This window comes from Sphaeramia orbicularis, chromosome 21 (genome assembly GCF_902148855.1).
Source record: "Sphaeramia orbicularis chromosome 21, fSphaOr1.1, whole genome shotgun sequence".
Taxonomy (NCBI): Eukaryota; Metazoa; Chordata; class Actinopteri; order Kurtiformes; family Apogonidae; genus Sphaeramia; species Sphaeramia orbicularis.
In genome coordinates, this window is record NC_043977.1 from 9345175 (window position 1) to 9365871 (window position 20697).

At 36.5% G+C, this 20697-nt stretch overlaps 1 protein-coding gene across 4 annotated transcripts; it reads right to left on the minus strand.

Moving 5' to 3' along the window:
• Nucleotides 1–203: 203 nt before the first annotated feature.
• Nucleotides 204–20386, minus strand: dnajc10 (DnaJ (Hsp40) homolog, subfamily C, member 10). Of its 4 annotated transcripts, XM_030125036.1 has the most exons (26): nucleotides 20275–20296; nucleotides 17899–18140; nucleotides 17645–17810; nucleotides 16069–16119; nucleotides 14909–14991; nucleotides 14658–14789; nucleotides 13260–13353; nucleotides 13094–13171; nucleotides 12948–12991; nucleotides 12751–12816; nucleotides 11878–11943; nucleotides 11698–11787; nucleotides 11497–11607; nucleotides 11090–11204; nucleotides 10603–10730; nucleotides 9227–9343; nucleotides 9052–9153; nucleotides 7582–7642; nucleotides 6131–6225; nucleotides 5768–5901; nucleotides 5028–5081; nucleotides 4782–4929; nucleotides 4584–4706; nucleotides 946–1053; nucleotides 824–863; nucleotides 204–790 (listed from the first exon to the last, which is right to left on the minus strand). In XM_030125036.1, the coding sequence occupies exons 1-25, from the start codon at nucleotides 20279–20281 to the stop codon at nucleotides 852–854; spliced, it is 2427 nt and encodes an 808-aa protein (XP_029980896.1). In that variant the 5' UTR covers nucleotides 20282–20296; the 3' UTR covers nucleotides 204–790; nucleotides 824–851. The 4 variants fall into 4 exon arrangements, with proteins under 4 accessions (XP_029980896.1, XP_029980897.1, XP_029980898.1 ...); XM_030125037.1 differs by lacking the exon at nucleotides 20275–20296 and adding an exon at nucleotides 20318–20386 and having other exon boundaries at nucleotides 204–863; XM_030125038.1 differs by having other exon boundaries at nucleotides 204–863; nucleotides 20228–20356.
• Between the last annotated feature and the right edge of the window lie 311 nt (nucleotides 20387–20697).

Here is a 20697-nt window from a genome sequence, read left to right on the forward strand (position 1 = left end):
AATATGAACAATATGGACAACCATGAAAAACCTGAAATATTGTTAAAATTGCAAAAATTTCTGAAAGGATGGTTTGTAAATATGCAAATATTTTCCTAACTTTTTTTTTTTTTTTTTTTTTTTTTACACCAAAACAAACAGAAAGGATTTCATTATTTATAGATTATTCTCTTATTATTTTACTGGTCTGAACCTGAACTAAAATGATTTCAACCTCAATGACTGTAATTTTTGCATTTCACAAATTCATCCCATGGGCCAGATTAAACCCTCTGGTGGCTTACTTTTGGCCCACGGGCCATATGTTTGACACCCCTGCTCTAATACAAGCCTGTTAAATAAAGACCTGACATCCTCATCCCAACCACTATGACAGTAAATACAGTATAAACCAAATACTTTTGATTGAAGGAACTAGTAAGTGCAGCTAATTCCCAGTTTATGGATGTTCCCATTATTGCATAGGTCAATATACACATAATAAAACACTATATGATAAAACCGTAGAAGTTCTGTTGGTGAAATAAACATGTGTCACAGCAGTTCATTAGTGCTTTAAAACCAAGTGGAACCAGGGTTTGACTCGACATTTGGCCGTATTTATATACGTACGTGTGCGTCAGTAACAGAGTCCCACAGTTTTACTTCATAGAGTAAATACGAACGATGGAGACCGAAGAAAAACAACCAAACAAGGCAAGAGTGTTCGGTACATTCATACACAGTAGGTTAAAGTGTCCGTTTGTCCGTCTCACAGCTGTAACCTCCTTCACAGACGGACCAATCACATCTGACTCCGTCCCTCCCTGACCAATCACAACACCGGTCTGTGTCCTTGGCCCCGCCCCTCATCAGAGCTCATCCTGCAGAGACAAACAAAAAGACGAAGTGTCAGGCTTCGACTGGCCGCCGATGGTTCTAAACGACTGTTGTAACCGTGGTTACCTTTGGTTTGCTGTGTAACCGTGGCGACAGCTGCTGCAGTCTCTGTCTGATGATGTCAGCGATGACGTTGGAGTCTCTGCTGTTGACGTATTCGCCGCTGTGTTCATGCTTCCAACACAAACAGTCAGACATGAGTTTGCACATTTTAGTGTTAGATTTTCAAACCTTATTGCTTTGGTTTTATTTATTTTTCCATGCTCTGACTGTAAATAATAATTGTCTACCACATCTATCCATCTATTTTCTTCACATCACACTGAGGAAGAAAAATCTCCCATTAAACTTCAAGGAAATATTGATGTTTTTATCTCAAATCAGCCTGAGCAGGACATCTTCCAGCTGTAGACATGATGTCCTTCCTTAATAAGTTACAGAAAGGAAGCATATATAAGGTGAACTGTATTGGTCCAAGAACTGAGCCTTGAGGAACTCCATGACTAACTGTGGTGCACTGAGAAAATTCATACTTCTTTTGATTCTTCTTGTGATTATTTGCTTCATTTTGTTGATAATTTAGTTTATTTCTTTGATTATTTTTATTTTCTTGATAATTTTGTACATTTTATTGATTGTACCACTTTCCAAATCATGTTTTCTCTACCTTTAATCTACCCACATTTCCATGGAAAAATGCAAAAATTCAGGATATTTGACTGTTAAAGACTTTTTTTTTTTTTTTTTTTTTTTAAATCGTGCTGGTTATTTACCGATTCTCATAATTAATTTCTTAGGGGTTTTTTTGACATAGCATCATAAAAACAGTAAAATTTGGGTAACGATAGGATGAGTTAAAAACATCTGGGTTTTAAACTTAGTACATTTTATGTTACATGCATGATTTTTTATGACTAACCTGTCTTAAGTGATTTATCATCATTTATTATATATTACCCTCTGTATTTTACATTTTTTCCAGTATAAATCATGCATTTTCTATATTTAATTCACTGATCATGTAGATGTTTATTAAAACTCAGAGTAAATTCAAAGGTGATTATATCAAAACAGAGAAAACTAAAGAACAAAGGACTTTTTCAGTAAAATATATAATCAGACATTCTTCTGTCATTTTTGGTGTTAGATTTTCCAGCCTTTTTGCTTTGGTTTTAACATGTTTGGATGGTGTGCTGCCCCCTGCTGTCTAAACTGAATCACAGTTACTTGGATTATATGTTAAATATCATGAACATACTGTGATATTAGTTTTTTTGAACCACTGAACATTCACGAAATGACCTAAAATACACATTTAATAACCCGTTTACTGACGTGAACATGAAATACATTTTCATATCATCAGGTTTACAAAGCGAGCATCTAAATCACCCCCAGATTCAATCAGTAGCAGCTTCGTGATGGTTAATATTAATATAGTGAGATGTGAAAAACTCCCACCTACTCAAAATGTTAAATTAGACCAGGGGTGTTATCAATGTTGTTCAGGTTCCATTTTTGGACCAGTAGGATCTAAAGTGGGTCAGACCAGTTAAAATAATAACAGAATAACCTATAAATAATTACAATTCCTCCTGATGGGTTCATGTAACTTTAAAATCTTTTTATTTCTAGGATTAATGGCTCTAAAGCTGTCATGAATCACAAATTGTGGAGCGAATCTGTGTACTTAGTCCTAATCACCAGCAGAGGGCACCAAACTCCATCTATTTCTCATTGTAGTTTTATCCCTCTGGTATCATACAAGTCCTTCTAATCACCAAAAGCGCATAATATGCACAGCACCATAGTAATGTAGAATTTTATTTAATTTTTTACATTTCATCAACTTGAGCCATAAACAAAAATAACAAATATTCAATAAATGTCATATTTTTAACCCTTTAAATGCCATGTTTGAAAAGTAAACTTTTTTCATTCATTTTTTTCATCCTGGCATATGTCAATGATTAACACCAACATTGGTTCATACACATTATTACTTTTTGTGCTAGGTCAAATGTTAAATGCTAAAATGTGTGTACTCACTTGGTAGAAGGGTGTTGGTGTAAGAATTTAAAATTGTTTAAAATGTGCTGATTTTAGTGGATGAATTTAAAAAATTATACAAAAATGGTATCTTTTGAATTCTGACCTAGAACAAATTGTCAAAAATAATATGACCTTTAATAACATGAAGTGCAGAATGTGCGTAATATGCTCTCCTGGATACCAGAAGGTTAAAGGCATTTATAGCTGTTATTAATATTTTAAAATGCTGTATTGTTCATATTTTGATTCATATGATTTTCCAGGTGAAGTTTCACATCTGACATGAGAGATATTGACAATTCAGGATTCAATCAGTCATACTTTATACCGTCCATGTTTGGTTCACATGATGACAAAACAGTGTAGTTTGGTTGTTTTTAATATTGGTAATAGATCAGTGTCAGTACTTTAGTCACTATATAGTATGTTTCATCTACTTTCTGCTGTTTCTATGTAACATGGTTTCTTTATCTGGTGAATTTCACTCTTTGATCATCAGGAAAACCTCATCATAGTGTATTTTATTTCATTAATAGTGTTGAACATAAGACATAATAAAGTAAAAATTAACAGGAACTGAATGTACAGACCAAGATTATCACAAAATGCATTTCCATTTCTATTCTTAGATTTGCTGTTTTGTTGGCTTTATTATTTAATGATAACTTGAAGCTCCTCAAGGCATTGAAAGACGTCAAATACAAACCTTGAAAAAAAACCAAAGCATGCATGTTATCAAAGTTTTGACTGTCGGCCGAGGAGGACAGTCAGGTCACTGCATTATCACTTCTATTATCAGCCTTAAATATAGTGAGTCCTTTTAGTCATCATCTAAACCAAACTCAAATCAATGTGAAATTAATCTAAACTTCAATAGTTCCAGTGTCCCTGTATGTCAGCATCATGTTCTATCAATTCCCAGCTGAATTTGTGAGGTTGTCGGGTTCTGTCTCTGTGTTCCAGTCCTGTGGTCTGGATGCAGATCAATCTAACAATAGAAGTGGGTGGTACTTTCACTGGAGGAGAACTCAACTAATTCAATCAAAGTCCATATAGGACTTCTATCAGTGATCAATAGGAACTATATTGATATCTGTAACCATTTATATGTTATAAACCACCACAATATGGACCATTATAAGGAAAGGCTCATTTAAAATATTTAAAAATTTCTCAAAACTGAACAAACTTTGTAGACACTGTCCCAAGAAGATACATAAAAAATATGAAATTAATCCAACCAGTAGTTTCAGGGAAGAAGATGATTATTGAAATCCAGACACTGGTGACCTTGAGTTTGACCCTTCAAGGTCACTCAAGGTCAAAGGTCATGGACCCAAATGAAAGTCCATACATGACTTCCTATCAGTGATCAATAGTAACTATATTGATGTCTCTAGCCCTTTACATGTTATAAATCACCTAATTATGGACCATTAGAAGGAAAGGCAACGACCAGTGAGGTCAAGACTAAAATGACTTTATCCAGATCTCTAGTGGATTTCAGCCAGTTTTGTCTCAGAGCTCCAGACTGATGTTAAATAAACTAAATATTGTGGAAAAACCTGCTCCTACATCCACAAACAGAGAGAAAAAAGACTAAAGAAACCTGGATCACAGTGTTCTGTGTTATTTGTGCTGCTGTTCCTTACCCTCCGGGTTCCCAGGTACGGGTAGAACCTGATGGTCGGGTAGGCTGTGATCCCAGCGGACTGACATGTCTGATAATGGGCCTGACAGTCCACTTTACCGGCCCGGACCTCCCCTTTAAGAGTCTGACACAAACACCAACACCATCAATACTCCAGCTCAACTTCACATCAACAAACTCAGACAGAAAAACCTCGTACCCGGGCCAGAACCTCGAACTCTGGGGCAAAGTGTTGACAGGGTCCACACCAGGGGGCGTAGAAGTCCAGGACCCAGTGGTCTTTACCGAACAGAACCAGAGACCTGAAGGAGTCTGGGGTCAGATCCACCGACGCCCTGGGTAAAGCACTGGACACAGGACGACACATCTCAAATAAGCACCTCCAGGAATGATTCCAGAGTCAGTGATTCTAAACACAGACAGAAGTACAGCAGCTGTTTCTGACCTCAACACCCAGGTCTTCAGTGAATGAGCGTCTCTGTTCCAACCGTTGTACGTCCTGAAAACACACACACAAGAGGAACAGAACTCAACCCGCTGAACAGAACGGAAACACATACGACAAGAAAAACCAACACAACACAGCCTCCTGGTGATGTGAATGAATCCATACAGTTAGATTAGGATTAAGATTAGATTAAATTAATATTAAGATTACAGTTAAGATTAGATTAGATTAAGATTAGACTAGACTAGACTAAACTAGATTAGAGTAGATTAGAGTAGACTAGATTAGATAGAACTTTATTGATCCCTCAGGAAATTGAGGTTCCAGTAGCAGCAAATGTACCCACATAAGAACTATTACAAGAAAATACTAATGACAATAACTACAGGGTGTCCCATAAGTCTCCATACATAGGAAAAATAAACGTTTCTTGACATAAACCATTTTTATTTATATAATATGCTCTATATGACTGCCATTTTGTCGGGAACACATTTCAGTGCGTGTCCTCCACTGCTGAAGAACTATAAAGAAGAAATATAAAGAAATACATGTTAGAACCATGGAATGTATTATGTCTCCTATGTATGGAGACTTATGGGACACCCTGTATAAAAAAACAGCAGTGTAAATACAGCCAATTGCAGGTTAGAAAGTGCTAGTAGAAATAATAATACACACACACACTCACACACACACAGGTTTCCCCTCCCGTTAAGTCAAATTGCAGTACATACATGTATCGATCCGGTTGCCGTGTACTACCAGAGAACAGGCGGATCTCTGGATATGCCCTCACACCCTGACTCTGACAGAACGTCTGGTACCGCTGACAGTCAACGGAACCGGCCATGATCTGACCTGAGACCAGCTGGAGGGTCAACACACACACACAACAGGTTAAATCATCTGTACCTGCTCAGGTTCCATGTTCAGACTGTGTATAGATCTGTATATAAATGTGTGTATAGATCTGTTTTAATGTTCAGACTGTGTATAAATGTGTGTATAGATCTGTGTATAAATGTGTGTATAGATCTGTACATAAATGTGTGTACAGATCTGTATATAAATGCATGTTTTCTGTTGTCAGTCTTTACCCTGGCCATGCGTCTCCACTCTGGCATCAGGGCCTGACAGGGTCCACACCAGGGGGCATAGAAGTCCACGGCCCACACCTCCCCCTCAGACCGACCTGGACAGAACAGACATGGCAGGTCAAAGGTCAACTCCTCCAATCACAAACAACAATAACTCCATCATGAACGACCTCCCCTATTTAGACGAACAGAGGTCCTGGTATAAACACATCTGTCTGTGCGGTAAAACATCTGTACGATGCACATTATTATACTTTTTGTACATTCTTGTATATTTTTATATATTTACATTTTTATTTATCGCATCTCTTTCAATTTCTCCATTTTCTAAATACATGTTTATTGTTGTTTCTTGTCGAACAAACACTGTATGACTTTAATTTTTCTGAATATTACACCTGTACATTTTTAAATACCATTAAAATACCATTTAAAAAGTTGACAATGGTCTGGGTTCTTCAACAAATCAGTCTCTAAACCAAAAGAAACAATAATTTTACATTTATCATGATAATGCTTTTGGTTGCATCACAGAGTCAATGGTGGTGAGAAACAATCTACTGGTTCATTACACTGGGTTACAAAAAAATGTTTTTTGCAAGTTGTCTAGGTTTTTTTAACTGAATTAGGACCATTTTGCACCGCTAAATCCAAAAATGACATCTGTTTTTCTCATTCAGGTCAGGTTTTTTTGCTAATTTGATTTTGAAAAATTTGATCTTCTAACAAAATTGATTACATTTTTGTGACTTTATCAGTTGATTTTTTATATAGTTCTCACCCAAAATAGGTTTTAAGAGAAAAAAATCATTTTTTAACAGGATTCCTGTTAGGTAAATTGGTGTATTCACCGCAGATGTAGCAGAATACATCAGGCTTATTTTTGCAAGATCTTCTAGTCAAAGCCATTTCATTCACCTGTAATATTAAAAAAACCATTAATCATTAATTGGCAAAAGTAAAATCTTCAGAACTCGTTTATTGCAAGAAATATGAAAGAATTTTGTATCATATGATGGGAAAATGCCCATAAATGTAAGCAAAAATGTTAAAAAGACAATATGCAGCATAGTTCAGAAAGTTGACCTGATTGAGCAAAATTAATGTGATTTTTGGATTCAGCACACCAAAATTATCCTAAATCAGCTCAAAAAACTTAAACAATAAATTTTTTGTTGACCAGTGTTATCGTTGTTGTTGCTGTTTCACACAGTGATGCTTTTATTTTTAGTGCAAAAGTTTGGAAAAACTTGTTTCATTCAGAATATAAATGTATTGTTTTTCCAGTGAATAATGTTCAAGTTTTGTCTCAAAGTCCAGGTGACTCATGACTGGTGTGAGATTAATGACACCACCCCATCCTCGATGTGGACGGACGTTAAAAAGACATTGTAACGTGTCAGAATAAACATGAGGAGGCTGGTTTTAGTTTGAATCAGGACTGGTTTTACCTTTGACTCTGTCTGTGAAGCTCGAAGGATCCAGAACCACGACTGACGGCTGAACCAGATCCTGAAGAGACACAAACAGATGCTGAATTAACCCTGAATCATCCCTGAATTAACCCTGAATTATCCCACCCATAGGGGTCTTTCTAATCACCTAAAGAGCATAATCTGCACAGCATCATAGTCATGTCAAAATATTTTTCATAGTTTGTTTTTAACTTCTTTTTTTCCCCCTATTGTTTGTATTTTATCAACTTGACCCATAAACGCAAATACCAAATACTCAATAACTGTCATATTTTTAATAATTTAAATGCCATATTTGAAACGTAAACAAAATTAAGAGATTAATCAAGAAAAATGAAGAAACGTAAATAATGAACAAAATGAAGGAAATCTTTAAGGAAATCAATAAAACATTTAACAAATTGGGGAAAAAAATCCAAATGAGCAAAAATGGAGACAATAATGACAAGAATAAACAAAAAAAGAACAAAATAATGGACAAAATTTAATGCATTAAGAAAAAATATGAGGAAAACGCAATGATTTTTTTTTTCAACATTCTACATAAAAATTGGATTACTTATTACTTTTTTTTCATCATGGCATATGTCAATGATTAAAACTAACATTGGTAAATATACATAATTATTTTTTGTGTTTGGTCAAATGTTAAATGCTAAAAATGTGTCAGTATGTATTTTGTACTCACTTGGTAGAAGGGTGTTAGTGTAGGAATTTAATACTGTTTACAATATGCTGATTTTAATGGATGGGTCAGAATTTTAAAAATCATGAAAAAATTAAGTTGTTAATTCTGACCTAAAACAAATTGTGAAAAATAATATGAGTTCTTAAAACAAGAAGTGAAAAGTGTGCATAATATGCTCACCTGGATACTGGAAGGTTAAAAGAATGAACACTATGTTATAAAAGCGCTCCGATATAATAAAAGTACTGATAAGATGTTAAAAGAACACTATGTAAAAACTTTGTACTACAATAACAGAGTATTTTAAAAAAAATACTCTGTTACAATAAAAGTACGAGTTCATCATTTACAATGTGCTGATTTTAGTGGATGGGTCAGAATTTTAAAGATCACACAAAAATGAACATTCCGACCTAAAACAAATTGTGAAAAAGAATATGACATTTTATACTATAAAGTGCAAAGTGTGCATAATATGCTCACCTGGATACTGGCAGGTTAAAGACGATAGGATTTCACATAAGACAACACAGAGTTTCCTTTTGGTATAAATAAATACTATAACAAATTAAATGCTGACTGTGCATCCATATTGACAGTGGGTTAAATGCTAATAATTTTCAAATGTAAAAGAAAGACATTTGTTGTTTGGACCTTCGCAAAATGTGACAATTTGATGTTTTTCCATCATTACCTGTGAATAAAATACCCAAACTAATGCAGTAAAGGGGCGGTGCAGGTACATGAGTGTAACATACCTGTATGAACTCCAGGATGCCGTCGGCTGAGTGATGACCCTCATACTCGTGCATAGACGACCCGTTGAAGATCACAGTAGTGGGATAAGCCTGGATATTATACTGAAATCACCACAGAAAACCATCACAGTGGGTCTATGGGATGTTTAATGGTGCGGTCCAGATGTGTATTTACCATGGAGCAGAGGTTATGATGGATGGTACAGTCCAGAGTCCCGAACTTCATCTGCCCCGCCAGCTGAATGGATGCCTTTCTGAGTTCAGGCAGTAAAGCTCTGCATGGAGGACACCACTGCAAACACCACGGTTACCATGGTTACAGTCAGTCAACGCAGACAAGAATCAGCCTGGACATTTCACAGCTTCAAATCAAGTCTGGGGCTCAAAATGGGACTGGATTAAAGAGGTTTTCATTCACATTTCCACTGATCTTATCAGATCAAATTAAAGAGGTTATTCTCTAAAGTGTAACTAAATCAAGAAACTGTTCATAGATCAGCCCATAGTGTACAGGTTTAATGTCTACTGTCGTGGAATTTAGCTGGATTCACATTATTATTAGTAGCAGTAGTAGAATTCTTTTTACTTTTTATCATTTTTAGTATTATTGTTATTATTTTTAAAAGGATTTAATGATCATTATTATTATTTTATAATTTCTATTATTTTTTTCAATAATTTTAATTCTTATCATACTTTTTATTTTATTTAAATTATTTTTATCATTGTGGTTGTTGTTACTTTTATTGGTTTTTATTATTATCATATATATTTCTTTTTTTATCATTTTATTATTATTGTTATATTTTATTTTTAAATTTCATCATTTTTATCAATTTTACCATTATCATTATTATTATTATTATTATTATTATCATCATCATCATCGATGGCCAAAAGGTCAAAGGTCAAAACTGCTGTGACCTCATGTCTGTCTATTTTTATGAATGTGACATCTCAAAAACAACTTGAGAGATCAATTCACAATTTTATACCAACATTCACCTGGACTTGAACATCAAATGACTAGATTTTGGTGGTCAAAGTTCAAAGTCACTGTGACCTCATTCCACACATTTTTGGTCAAAATTGCTCATAAATGAGAACTGCATGAATAGATTAGGATGTGGGAAGAATGAATGCATCTAATTTAACTTGTAGTTTGTGTTTAACTGAGTAAAAATGGTTCACAGATCATGTCATGTTGATCCTTATGAACCACTTCCTAGATACACTGCCTTTTCAGAATAAAGACAAAAACTTGAATATTTAGTCTAATATAACCAGTTTTAGAAGGGTTCTTCAGACTTCGGTCCTCCAGATAAATATATCTAAATCCTGCCCAGATTATTGAGTTTGTTGTAAACCTGTGTTTGTCTTGTAGGTGTATCATCATCATCATCATCACCTGCCCTGAAGGTAAACTCAGCTGAACAAACAGACACATTTCCACCTTATCATGGTCGCTGGTACGCCTTCCATCCACTGATCAGCAGTGAAAACATTCATATGACTCATAAAACCAGTGTTTGCAGAACATTATAAACGTACCGGAGCGAAGAAGTCGACCAGCCACGGCTCCTTCCTGTCGGAGGGGAAGTTGTCGGGCCTCAGAGTGGTCACATGAGCGCGAACGCTGTCCCTTGCAAAAGCCACGATGTTGTATAGAACATCCTTACCTACAGAGGGAAATCAAACTCAATGTAAATAACTTCACCATTTGGGCCAGTAACACCTGATCTACAGTAACAGTAAAAACAACACCAGGTGGGAAATGTGAAAAGATCCTGGTTCCTCAAGTGGTTTTTCCTGTTTTTATTCAATCTCACCTGATAAGTAGCATAAAAACAGAGACACTAATAGATAATGGGACAACAGATGCCCTCCCATAAACATTATTACACACAACAGTATTTTTGTACACTCATTTATCTACATGTCTTTTATTCATCATGTTGATAATATGTGTCTAGTACATATTGTACAAACTGCTATTATAACTGTGTTTAGAAGGAGAAGAAGGAGGAGAACGACTGACCGTGGTGGATTTCAAAGTCGTGGATTCCCAGACCTTTAAAAACAGCCACACAGGGTTTGTGGATGTACAGAGACTGACACAGCTCTGAATCTGACACACAGTCAACCCTGCCCACCTGAGGAGACAGACAGGTGGACGGTCAGATGAGTGAATAGACAGACAGGAGGACAGTCAGACAGGAAGACAGTCAGACAGGTGTACAGGCAGACAAGTGAATAGACAGATGGGTGGACAGTTAGACCGGTGAACAGACAGATGAGTGAATAGACAGATGGGTGGATGGTTAGATGGGTTGACAGACAGACGAGTGAATAGACAGACAGGTGGACAGACAGACGGGTGGACAGTCAGACGAGTGGACAGTCAGATGGGTGGACAGCCAGGTGGGTGGACAGACAGACAGGTACCTGGATGTGGTCATTTCGAAGGAAGGCCTGGAGTTTCTTGTACTCGTGGGAGGGGACACTTTTGTCTCCGTATGTGAAACTGACCAACCAGCGGTGACGGGCCAGTTTCCTCTGCAGACAGGAAGTCCACAACAGTCCATCAGCAGGAGGGTTTTAGAGGCGTTCATGGGCAGATACAGACCATGGTGGGTTTGACTTTACCTTGAAACTGTCTGTGGTCAGCAGCTCCAGATCAGGCAGATGACTGATGACCTGGCTGTAGATCTCTTTACTGTCCAGAGTTTTCAACCACTGAAACACAAACGCACACATATTGTGTCAGAGCTCTGTGGGATCATCAGGACCTGAATGTTCAAACGTCTGTAAAGTGTGCGATGGTACCAGAACGCTGCCTTCTTTATCCAGAGCGCTTCCAGGTGGAAACAACGCCGTGGCTCCACTGGTCACCTGAAACACAACAGGGATGAAATAAAAGCTTTAGATTCTGTGTTCATGATCAAACTGTGGAGCAGATTTACTCTGTTTCATAGAGAAGAAAAACGGAACAAAAAAAACTATGAGAAAAACTGGGAAAAACTGACAATGAGGAGGATGAAGAAAAATCTGTAGAACGATCCTTTAACACATTCATGTTCACATTTACAACAGTAGGTTAAATTTTCTACTTTTAACCTTCAGAAAGATAGAAACGAAACTATCCATCATGATTTTTTCCCTTTTTAATAGATGTTTTAGTGTACATTTTTTCTGCATTTCCACATGTTAATATCATCATATGGCAATTTCTGTTTCTGTACAGAAAGACTGAATAAAAACACTGTATAGACTCTGAACATATCACACAAAATTATACCAAAAACATTAACAATATAAAAAAAAACTACAGAAATATACTAAAATATACAAAAAGCCAACTCTATATTACAGATGGAAGAAATATGTAATAACATTTAATGGATATATATACAGGTAATATAGAATATACAATGGATATATGGATAATAAAGGATATATAATGGATATATACAGGAAACATAGCCTATATAATGATATATACAAGTAATATATCATATATACGGGTAATACAGGATATATCATTGATATATACATGTAATATAGGATATATAATGATATATACAGGTAATTTAGGATATATACATGTAATATAGTATATATAATAATATATACAGGTAATTTAGGATATATACAAGGCAAAATTAGATTATACAAGGTAAAAATGTAAAATTCCTTTACCTGGAAACTGTCACAGAGCTGCTCCTGATTGGTGCAGTCCATCCATCCCACTTTAACTAAACCCTCCTATGACAAACACATATGTATGAAAGTGTTAGTGAGCAGAAACATTCAGATCACATGTCCAAAAATGGAGAAAAATATTAACAATAATACTGGAACATCTGAGTCATGCACTGCAGCATCAGTATTCTCACCAACATCCCGGCCAGTTTCTGTCTGGTTCTGGGCTCCAGGCAATCTGACACGATCACAAACGATCAATAAAATAACAATAAAACATAGAAATAACATTAAAACACGTTATTCATCATTTACAGTCTCTGTGAATGTCTGTCCATACCTCCAGAGTCTGCGCAGAACGTAATCAACCAACCGATTCCCGACGCAAACGCGCTCTCGACCTCCTTGAACACGTTACCTGGCAACAACAGGGCCACACCCACATATCAGGCCGCACCCACAGAACAGTGTACCCCATACAGAGGGGAGGAATCAACAAGGTTTACCTTGCCACAGGTGAGTAACAGACGTTGTAATAAACTGCATGGAGAATCGGATGAGGTCATCTTTGGTGCGTTCGCCGTTGAACTTCTCTGGTTTCTAGAAAAAACAGAAGCAGACGTTAAACTACAAAACATGAAGGTCATCTACGGTCTAAACACTGAAATATATGGAATTGTTCTGATTAATCAAGGGTTTGTTTGTAAATTAAAGTTAAAATAAATCCCAAATTTGAGGTTACAGTTTCCGTTTCAACTTTCTTTTTCTTTTTTATGGTTGTATGTAAACAGATTCCTGCTCTCAATGAGTTAGATAAAGGTCAAATAAAATACTTGTTTCTTCTTATTTATTTACAATTCACATAAAGAACATTCTTCTAATATGGAAAATTATTTTCTTTAATTAATTTTCTTGACCAAAGAAAATAAATAAATGAATTGTCCTTCACACTGAAAGAACCGAAAATGTGTTTACATTGTTAGGCTTGTGGTCAAACTAAAAAGCTCTACATTGAAAAAACATGAAAGTTAAGAAAAATGCTGAATTTTTTTGTCACAAAACAAAAAGCGAAACTCTAATCACTACAAAAACCAATGGAAACTCCTCGTTGTAGGAGCTGCAATCGTATTTAGTTGAAACATGTTTAACCTTCCTGTATCCAGGTGAGCATATTATGCACACTTTGCACTCCATGTTATAAAAGGTCATATTATTTTTCACAATTTGTTTTAGGTCAGAATTCAAAAGCTGTTCAATTTTGCATGATTTTTAAAATTCTGACCCATCCACTAAAATCAGCACATTGTAAACAATGTTAAACTCCTACACTAACACCCTTTTACTAAGTGAGTACAAAATGCACACTGGCACATTTTAGCATTTAACATTTGACCTAGCACAAAAAATAACAATGCATATTAACCAGTGTTGGTGATAATCATTGACATATGCCAGGATGATTAAAAAAAAAAAAAAAACTTATCAAATTTTTATGTAGAATACTGGAAAAAAAAACACATCGTGCTTTTTGTGTAAAAAAAAATCTGGTTTGTTTACATTACAAACATGGGATTTAAAGGGTTAAAAATATGACAGTTATTGAGTATTTGGGATTTTTGTTTATGGATCAAGTTGATGAAATGCAAAAAGAAAAGTTAAAAACAAACTGTATGAAAAAAAAAATCCTCCTCTATGGAGGAGGAGTCACAAAGATTTGAACTGAGTCTGACAGGAAGTGACCTCAGCTCTGACATCACGACTGGAACGCTGATACAGAATCTTATCCATGTCGACATATGGGCTGTTTACAGCATCAACACAGTAAGAATCTGATTTTATAGATAAATTCTGAGAACATCCTGTGGTTTCAGTTGTGTTTGGTTCACATTAGGTGGTAACCACACCTGTCCTGCTCTGTAGACGAACAGACTGGGGTAACTGTTGATGCCCCGCCTCCTGCACAGGTGGTTGTTGTCTCCACAGTTCACCGCTCCGATCCGGATCACACCATCCATCTCCTTGGCAAACTCCCTCCACTGACACAAACCGCCATGTTAGTCATTAAAGCTGAAGGGTGACCTCACAAACACACATCAAAACTGGTGTAAAATGCAGATAAAGAGCGTGGCTCAGGTGTGTTTTAGTGTCTTATTACCGTCGGGGCCAGCTGGTGACAGTGCGAGCATCGTGGGAAATAAAAGTTGATAAACCAGATTTCTCCAGAGTTCACTGCTGCTTCTGAAACACAAACACAACCACCCCATTAAACACACAATGCATGTTTTATTGACTTTAACCTTCTGGTATCCAGGGGAGCATATTATGCACACTTTACACTTCATGTTATAAAAAGTCATATTATTTTTGTTCATTTTGATGATTATTTTCCCTAATTATTTCATTATTTTATTAATTTCCTTGATGATTGGCTTCATTTTGTTCATTATTTTCTTAATTTTTGCTCATTGTGAATAATTTCATTTTATTTATTTAATTTTATTATATTATTTATAAATTTTCTTGATTGTTCTCTTCATTTTAGAACATTTGACCTAGTACAAAAAATAATAATGCATCTTAACCACTGTTGCTGTTAATCATTGACATATGCCAGGATGAAAAAAATCAAAAAACAACTAATACAATTTTTATGTTGTAGATTAGAAAACACATTTAACAAAGAAATTACAAAGAAACAGTATGATGAATATTCCGACATTAGTGCTGCTCTGTGCAGATTACGCTCTTTTGGTGATTAGGAAGGGCCTCTATGAGCAGAATAACAGAGGGATAAAGTCATGTCACGGTTGGACGACAGGAGGATCCTCAGGGTGTGAATACAAGAGATAAGAATCAGAGCAAACGCAGCAGAATTCAGCTTCAACTCAAACCGTTTCCTCAGGAGTTATTTTACTTCTACAGTGACGTAATGTGTAATTCTGCCAAAATCTTAGAGTCTTATTTTCTGAGTCATTTGGGGGAAACACCCTCACTTCAGACCCTTTGGACAAAATCTAATGAAACAAACGTGTGGTTTCACCCTGAACAAAACCTCCAAACATTCTTCTGTAGAAGGAGGAGGTTGTGCGGAACATGTTTTAAATGACACAAACTGAGGGCAGCAGTGTTGAAAATGAATGAATAGTTGAAGCATTTACTGACACATTTAGTCCAGACGGGTCTAAACATGGACCTCACATATTACACCCATTCATGTTTGTGTCTCTTATGTCTTTATTAGATGTGTGAAGATGTGTTGCCATGGAAACCTATCAGTCATCAGCACTGACTTTTACTCGGTACAGGTTTTCTTACCGAAGTCTCCGCTGTCCAGTGTGATGATCTCCAGGTCGTCGTCATAGATACCTGCACACCAAGACACATTTACACATTAAAACCATCATCTGTGGACTGGAACATAAGAATAAGACAATAAACAGATAATATCAGAGAATCCGATTAATCTGATTATGAAGAATAAAGTATCAGCTAATACTAGGGTACACATTTTTATCCAACTCATTACTCCAACTTTTACAATTACTTTTTGGATTTTATGGTCAATAGGCTTCATTTTAATAAACATATAAGTGGGTCATTTTGGAGTAAAATGAGCTAAATTTCTGTACTCTGATCGCTGTAGTTTAGGTTTTATCACAAACCTGTATGTAGTTTTATTGACACTACACCAGCAAAACCTCTGGATCTGCAGTGACTTTGTAAATAACCCCTCACATCTGACTTACGTGGAATATTAACAAAGTAAGTCTGATTTTTACTGGAATTTTCTGACATTATTTTATGGTTCTGGTGTTAAAGAGAAGTTCAACACTCACAGATAAGTGTTAAAAAAAAAAAAAATCGAACAGAACGGAATAGAATTGAACAGAATAGAACAGGACAGATTAGAACAGAATAAAATAGAACAGAACAGAATAGAACACAACCAAATGGAATAGAATGGAACAGAATAGAATTAAAGAAAGTTAAATTAAATTTGTTTTTTTAAGGAATATCCTCCTGAATTTCCATGAACAACTCCTTTAAAACTTTCATTCATCGTCTCCACTTCATCCTCCAACAGGAAACAGGTTAAACTAGAAAAGCACTCGGAGAGCGCAGACCTCTGCCAAGGCAGATCAGCCCCCCCTCGATCACCACAAAAATTTTAGCATTTTTTGTTCCTTGTACCAGTATCAACATTTCCTGAAAATTTCGTCAAAATCCTTCCATAACTTTGAGTTACCTTGCTACTAACAGACGGACAAACAACAACCCCCCCCTCTTGATCACCACCAAAATTTTATCATTTGTTCCTTGTGCCAGTATCAACATTTCCTGAAAATTTCCTGAAAATCCATCCATAACTTTTTGACTTATCTTGCTAACAGACAAACAAACAAACAAACAGACAAGCCCCGATGAAAACATAACCTCCCTGGTGGAGGTAATAAATGCATGAAATATGTAAAAAACTGTCCAAATGTTACCAAGTTACAGAGTTGACTGATTCAGGACTAATATGACAGGACCTGTGTATTTACTGAAATATGGAGGTCATTTACAGCAGCATTTTTACCTCCACCAAGGAACGGTGGAGGTTATGTTTTCATAGGGGTTTTTTTGTTTGTCTGTCTGTGAGCAAGATAACTCAAAAAGTTATGGAAGGATTTGGATGAAATTTTCAGTAAATGTTGATACGGGCACAAGGAACAAATGATTAAATTTTGGTGGTGATGGGGGGGGAAGCTTTTCTAGTTACTTTATAATTTACAGACATGGACGAATCATACAGGATGAATATGACAGAGGAGCTCCACAACTATTAGAAATAAATAAGTACATTTTAAAGCTCAGTCTGGAGGGTTTAACCCTTCAAATGTAAACTGACCGAAGTCGTATCTGTAGTAGTTCCAGCTCTCATAGCGTCCTCCCTGCTGCTGCTCGTCCAGTCCTTTCTCTCCGTACTTGTCATATTTCTTCCTCAGGTCTTCGTCTTTCAGGACCTCGTAGGCTCGGTTCACCTTCAGGAACTTGTCGTGTGCTGACAGATCTCCCTGTAACACAGAGTTGGGTCACCATTCAGGTTCTGCCGCGGCTCTATGGACTCGGACTGGGTCTGTGATGTCATGTGATGTGCCTCACCGGGTTCTTGTCGGGGTGCATGGTGAGCGCCAGCTGTTTGAAGGCCCGTCTGATCTCTCTGGTCGTCGCCTCTCTGCTCACGCCCAGGAGCTCGTAGTAGTCTCGACTCTCAGCCCAAACAGACATCATTAAGATGAGGAGGAGGAAGAGCAGCGGCAGCGACGGCGGGCGAGAACGCCGAACCCCGAGGTCGATCCTGAACCCCGTTACCATGGCAGCAACACGATGACAACAACCAGCAGCTGAAACACAAACAAGACAGTGTGGATTCAGTTCAAGTGTTGATACAGTCAAAACTGGAAACTGGGGAAACATCTAAAACATGCAGGAGAATAGCTCACGAGGACCAGGGTTGCTGACCCCTGTTTTAGATGTTCCCCTCTGCCAGCACACCTGATGGTCGTTATCAGGCTTCTGCAGAGCTTGATGATAGGCTCATGATTTGAATCAGGTGTGTTGGAAGAAGGAAACATCTAAAACATGCAGGACAGTAGATTTCGAGGACCAGGATTGGTGACCTCTGATCTAAATAATTCTGTGTCCATGTTCTTCTTCTTATTTTTCATTCTTTCTAGTCAATTTGATCCTGTGTGATAGTCTGTGTTCATTTTCTGTCCAGTTGTAGACAGAGCCCCTTATTTCACTGACAAAAACATCCATCATTTGATTCAAATACAGACACTGCATCTGTTTATGCCCTGGATAGATCTGCATACAGATTTACACACATATTTATTTAATATTTACAGATAAAATACAACTATCAATGAACTATGCAAACCACAAAAACAGCAAAACAAATCAACAACTAGAGGGTTTGACAGCCCTGACTTAGAGAATTATTGCAGGAAAGTGACAATACGTGAGACTAATCCAGAACTATCAGAACCTTGATGTGGACCAGGACAGGAAGCTGAGCTGGTCAATGAACCCAGTCTGAGACACACAGAACAGGTCATCAGGGTCATTCAGAGTCTGAAACATGTTGGAACATGAGGAGGATGTTCTACAAGTCTGTGGTAAACATAGTTAAGACTAAAACTGATGAAGAGACCTGGTTCTAATGCACAAGAGGAACTCTGAAAACTGTGGCAGAGGGGAAAATATTATCTAGACTCTATAGATAATGTAAATCAGCTCCACAGTGTTATGGTTGGACCGGAGTTACTGCAGTTATCAAAAGGACAAGACCTTAAACTCTTCAACTAAAGGATTCTGTTCAGGAAAATAAAAATGACAGATAGTTCCAACAACCCAACACAAACTGAATGACACAGAATGTCTGACAAAATTATAATGGTTTGTTTTTTTTTCCCATTTGTTAATGATTCATGTACAAGACTTAAGTACCTTTGCAGAATATTGGACATTTAATGCCACAGCCATTGTAAATAAATTCATACATTTTATATTCTATGATAGTTTATTCTTGTTCTATTTCTTTTACTTCTTTTGTAATAACAAGATGAGAGAGAAACAGCATCTTAGTTCTCTGTATGTCCTGTGACTCTAGTAACTTTCCAATAAAAAACTTTGAAACTCAACATATGTTTCACATCATACATTCTTTCAGTTGACCTTCATCAGCTTATACAAATCAATTCATCTGCATAAAAACGGAAATAAAGATACTTAACCAACTCTAACTAAACAGAAGCCACAAAGCAAAGAGTTAAAAACAAATGTCATGGGTTAAGTTCAATTATATTTGTAACCAAGCTATTTTAGTAAGAATGTTGGACGCACATTGCTATATTTGGAAAGCAGTAGAAAGAAACGAGCAACGAATCTGATCATTTATGAAGTTGATGCCCATTTGCAATTTCATGAATAATAGACGAGACCCACTGTTTAAATGACTGTTAACAGAATAAAAACACTGTCTGTTCAAGGTAATGGGGAGTGTTTTTCCTGAGGAAGAAACCACAGCAGAGATTTTACTCTTTCTTAAGCAAAACAACACTTAAAACAACATTCTCAAAACTAGGAAACAGTGAAAAAATGATTGAAATTCATCTCATAGTGAATACATTTAGACAAAAAATAAAGTAAATAAGCAATGAAAATAAGAGAAAGACACGTTTACTGTAGATAAGAAGCAAAAACCTGCACATTTAAAGGAAGCTAAACCTCTATTAAACATTACGCTAAACGCTGGCCTTTGGTTGGAAACTGTACCGATGTGTGAAGAATAAAACCTGACGTAAATCACAGTTTAGACTTTATTGGACTTTTCCAAATGAGCTAACGGAGCTAAGCTAAGCTAGCAGTTCAGGAGCAGTCAGCGCCAAACAGCGACTATGTCAACCGATTAACCCGCAAAACTCACCGTCAAACTAACCGGCTACCATCCACAATAATGCACTTAAAGTGTACCTGACATTTACAGAGGTTAAGGTTAATAAAGAAGCCTCGTTACCTGGGAAGAGCCTCAACTTTTAAAACTCTGCGGATCCGGTTCAGGCTCCGGTTTTTACCGGCATCAAGTTAAACACAATGTAATAATTCCACTTCCGCTCATACCGGAAATGTCAAAATAATAGAACTATTTATTCTTAAACAAATGAAACGAATTAGTGTTTTTTATTTACAGCCATTACAACAGAGAAAAAAACACTGAGTAAATTTCAGATAAATGTTGGTAAAAACATGCTTCACAATCTGTTTCTGACTTTTACCTTTAATGTCACATACAAGTGTTTCTGCTGATTGAGTCAAACTTGACCATGCACGCCTCGTGGTGCATTCACTGACAGACCATCACAGGTGTAAATATGTTGCCTGAGCTCATTTCTAATG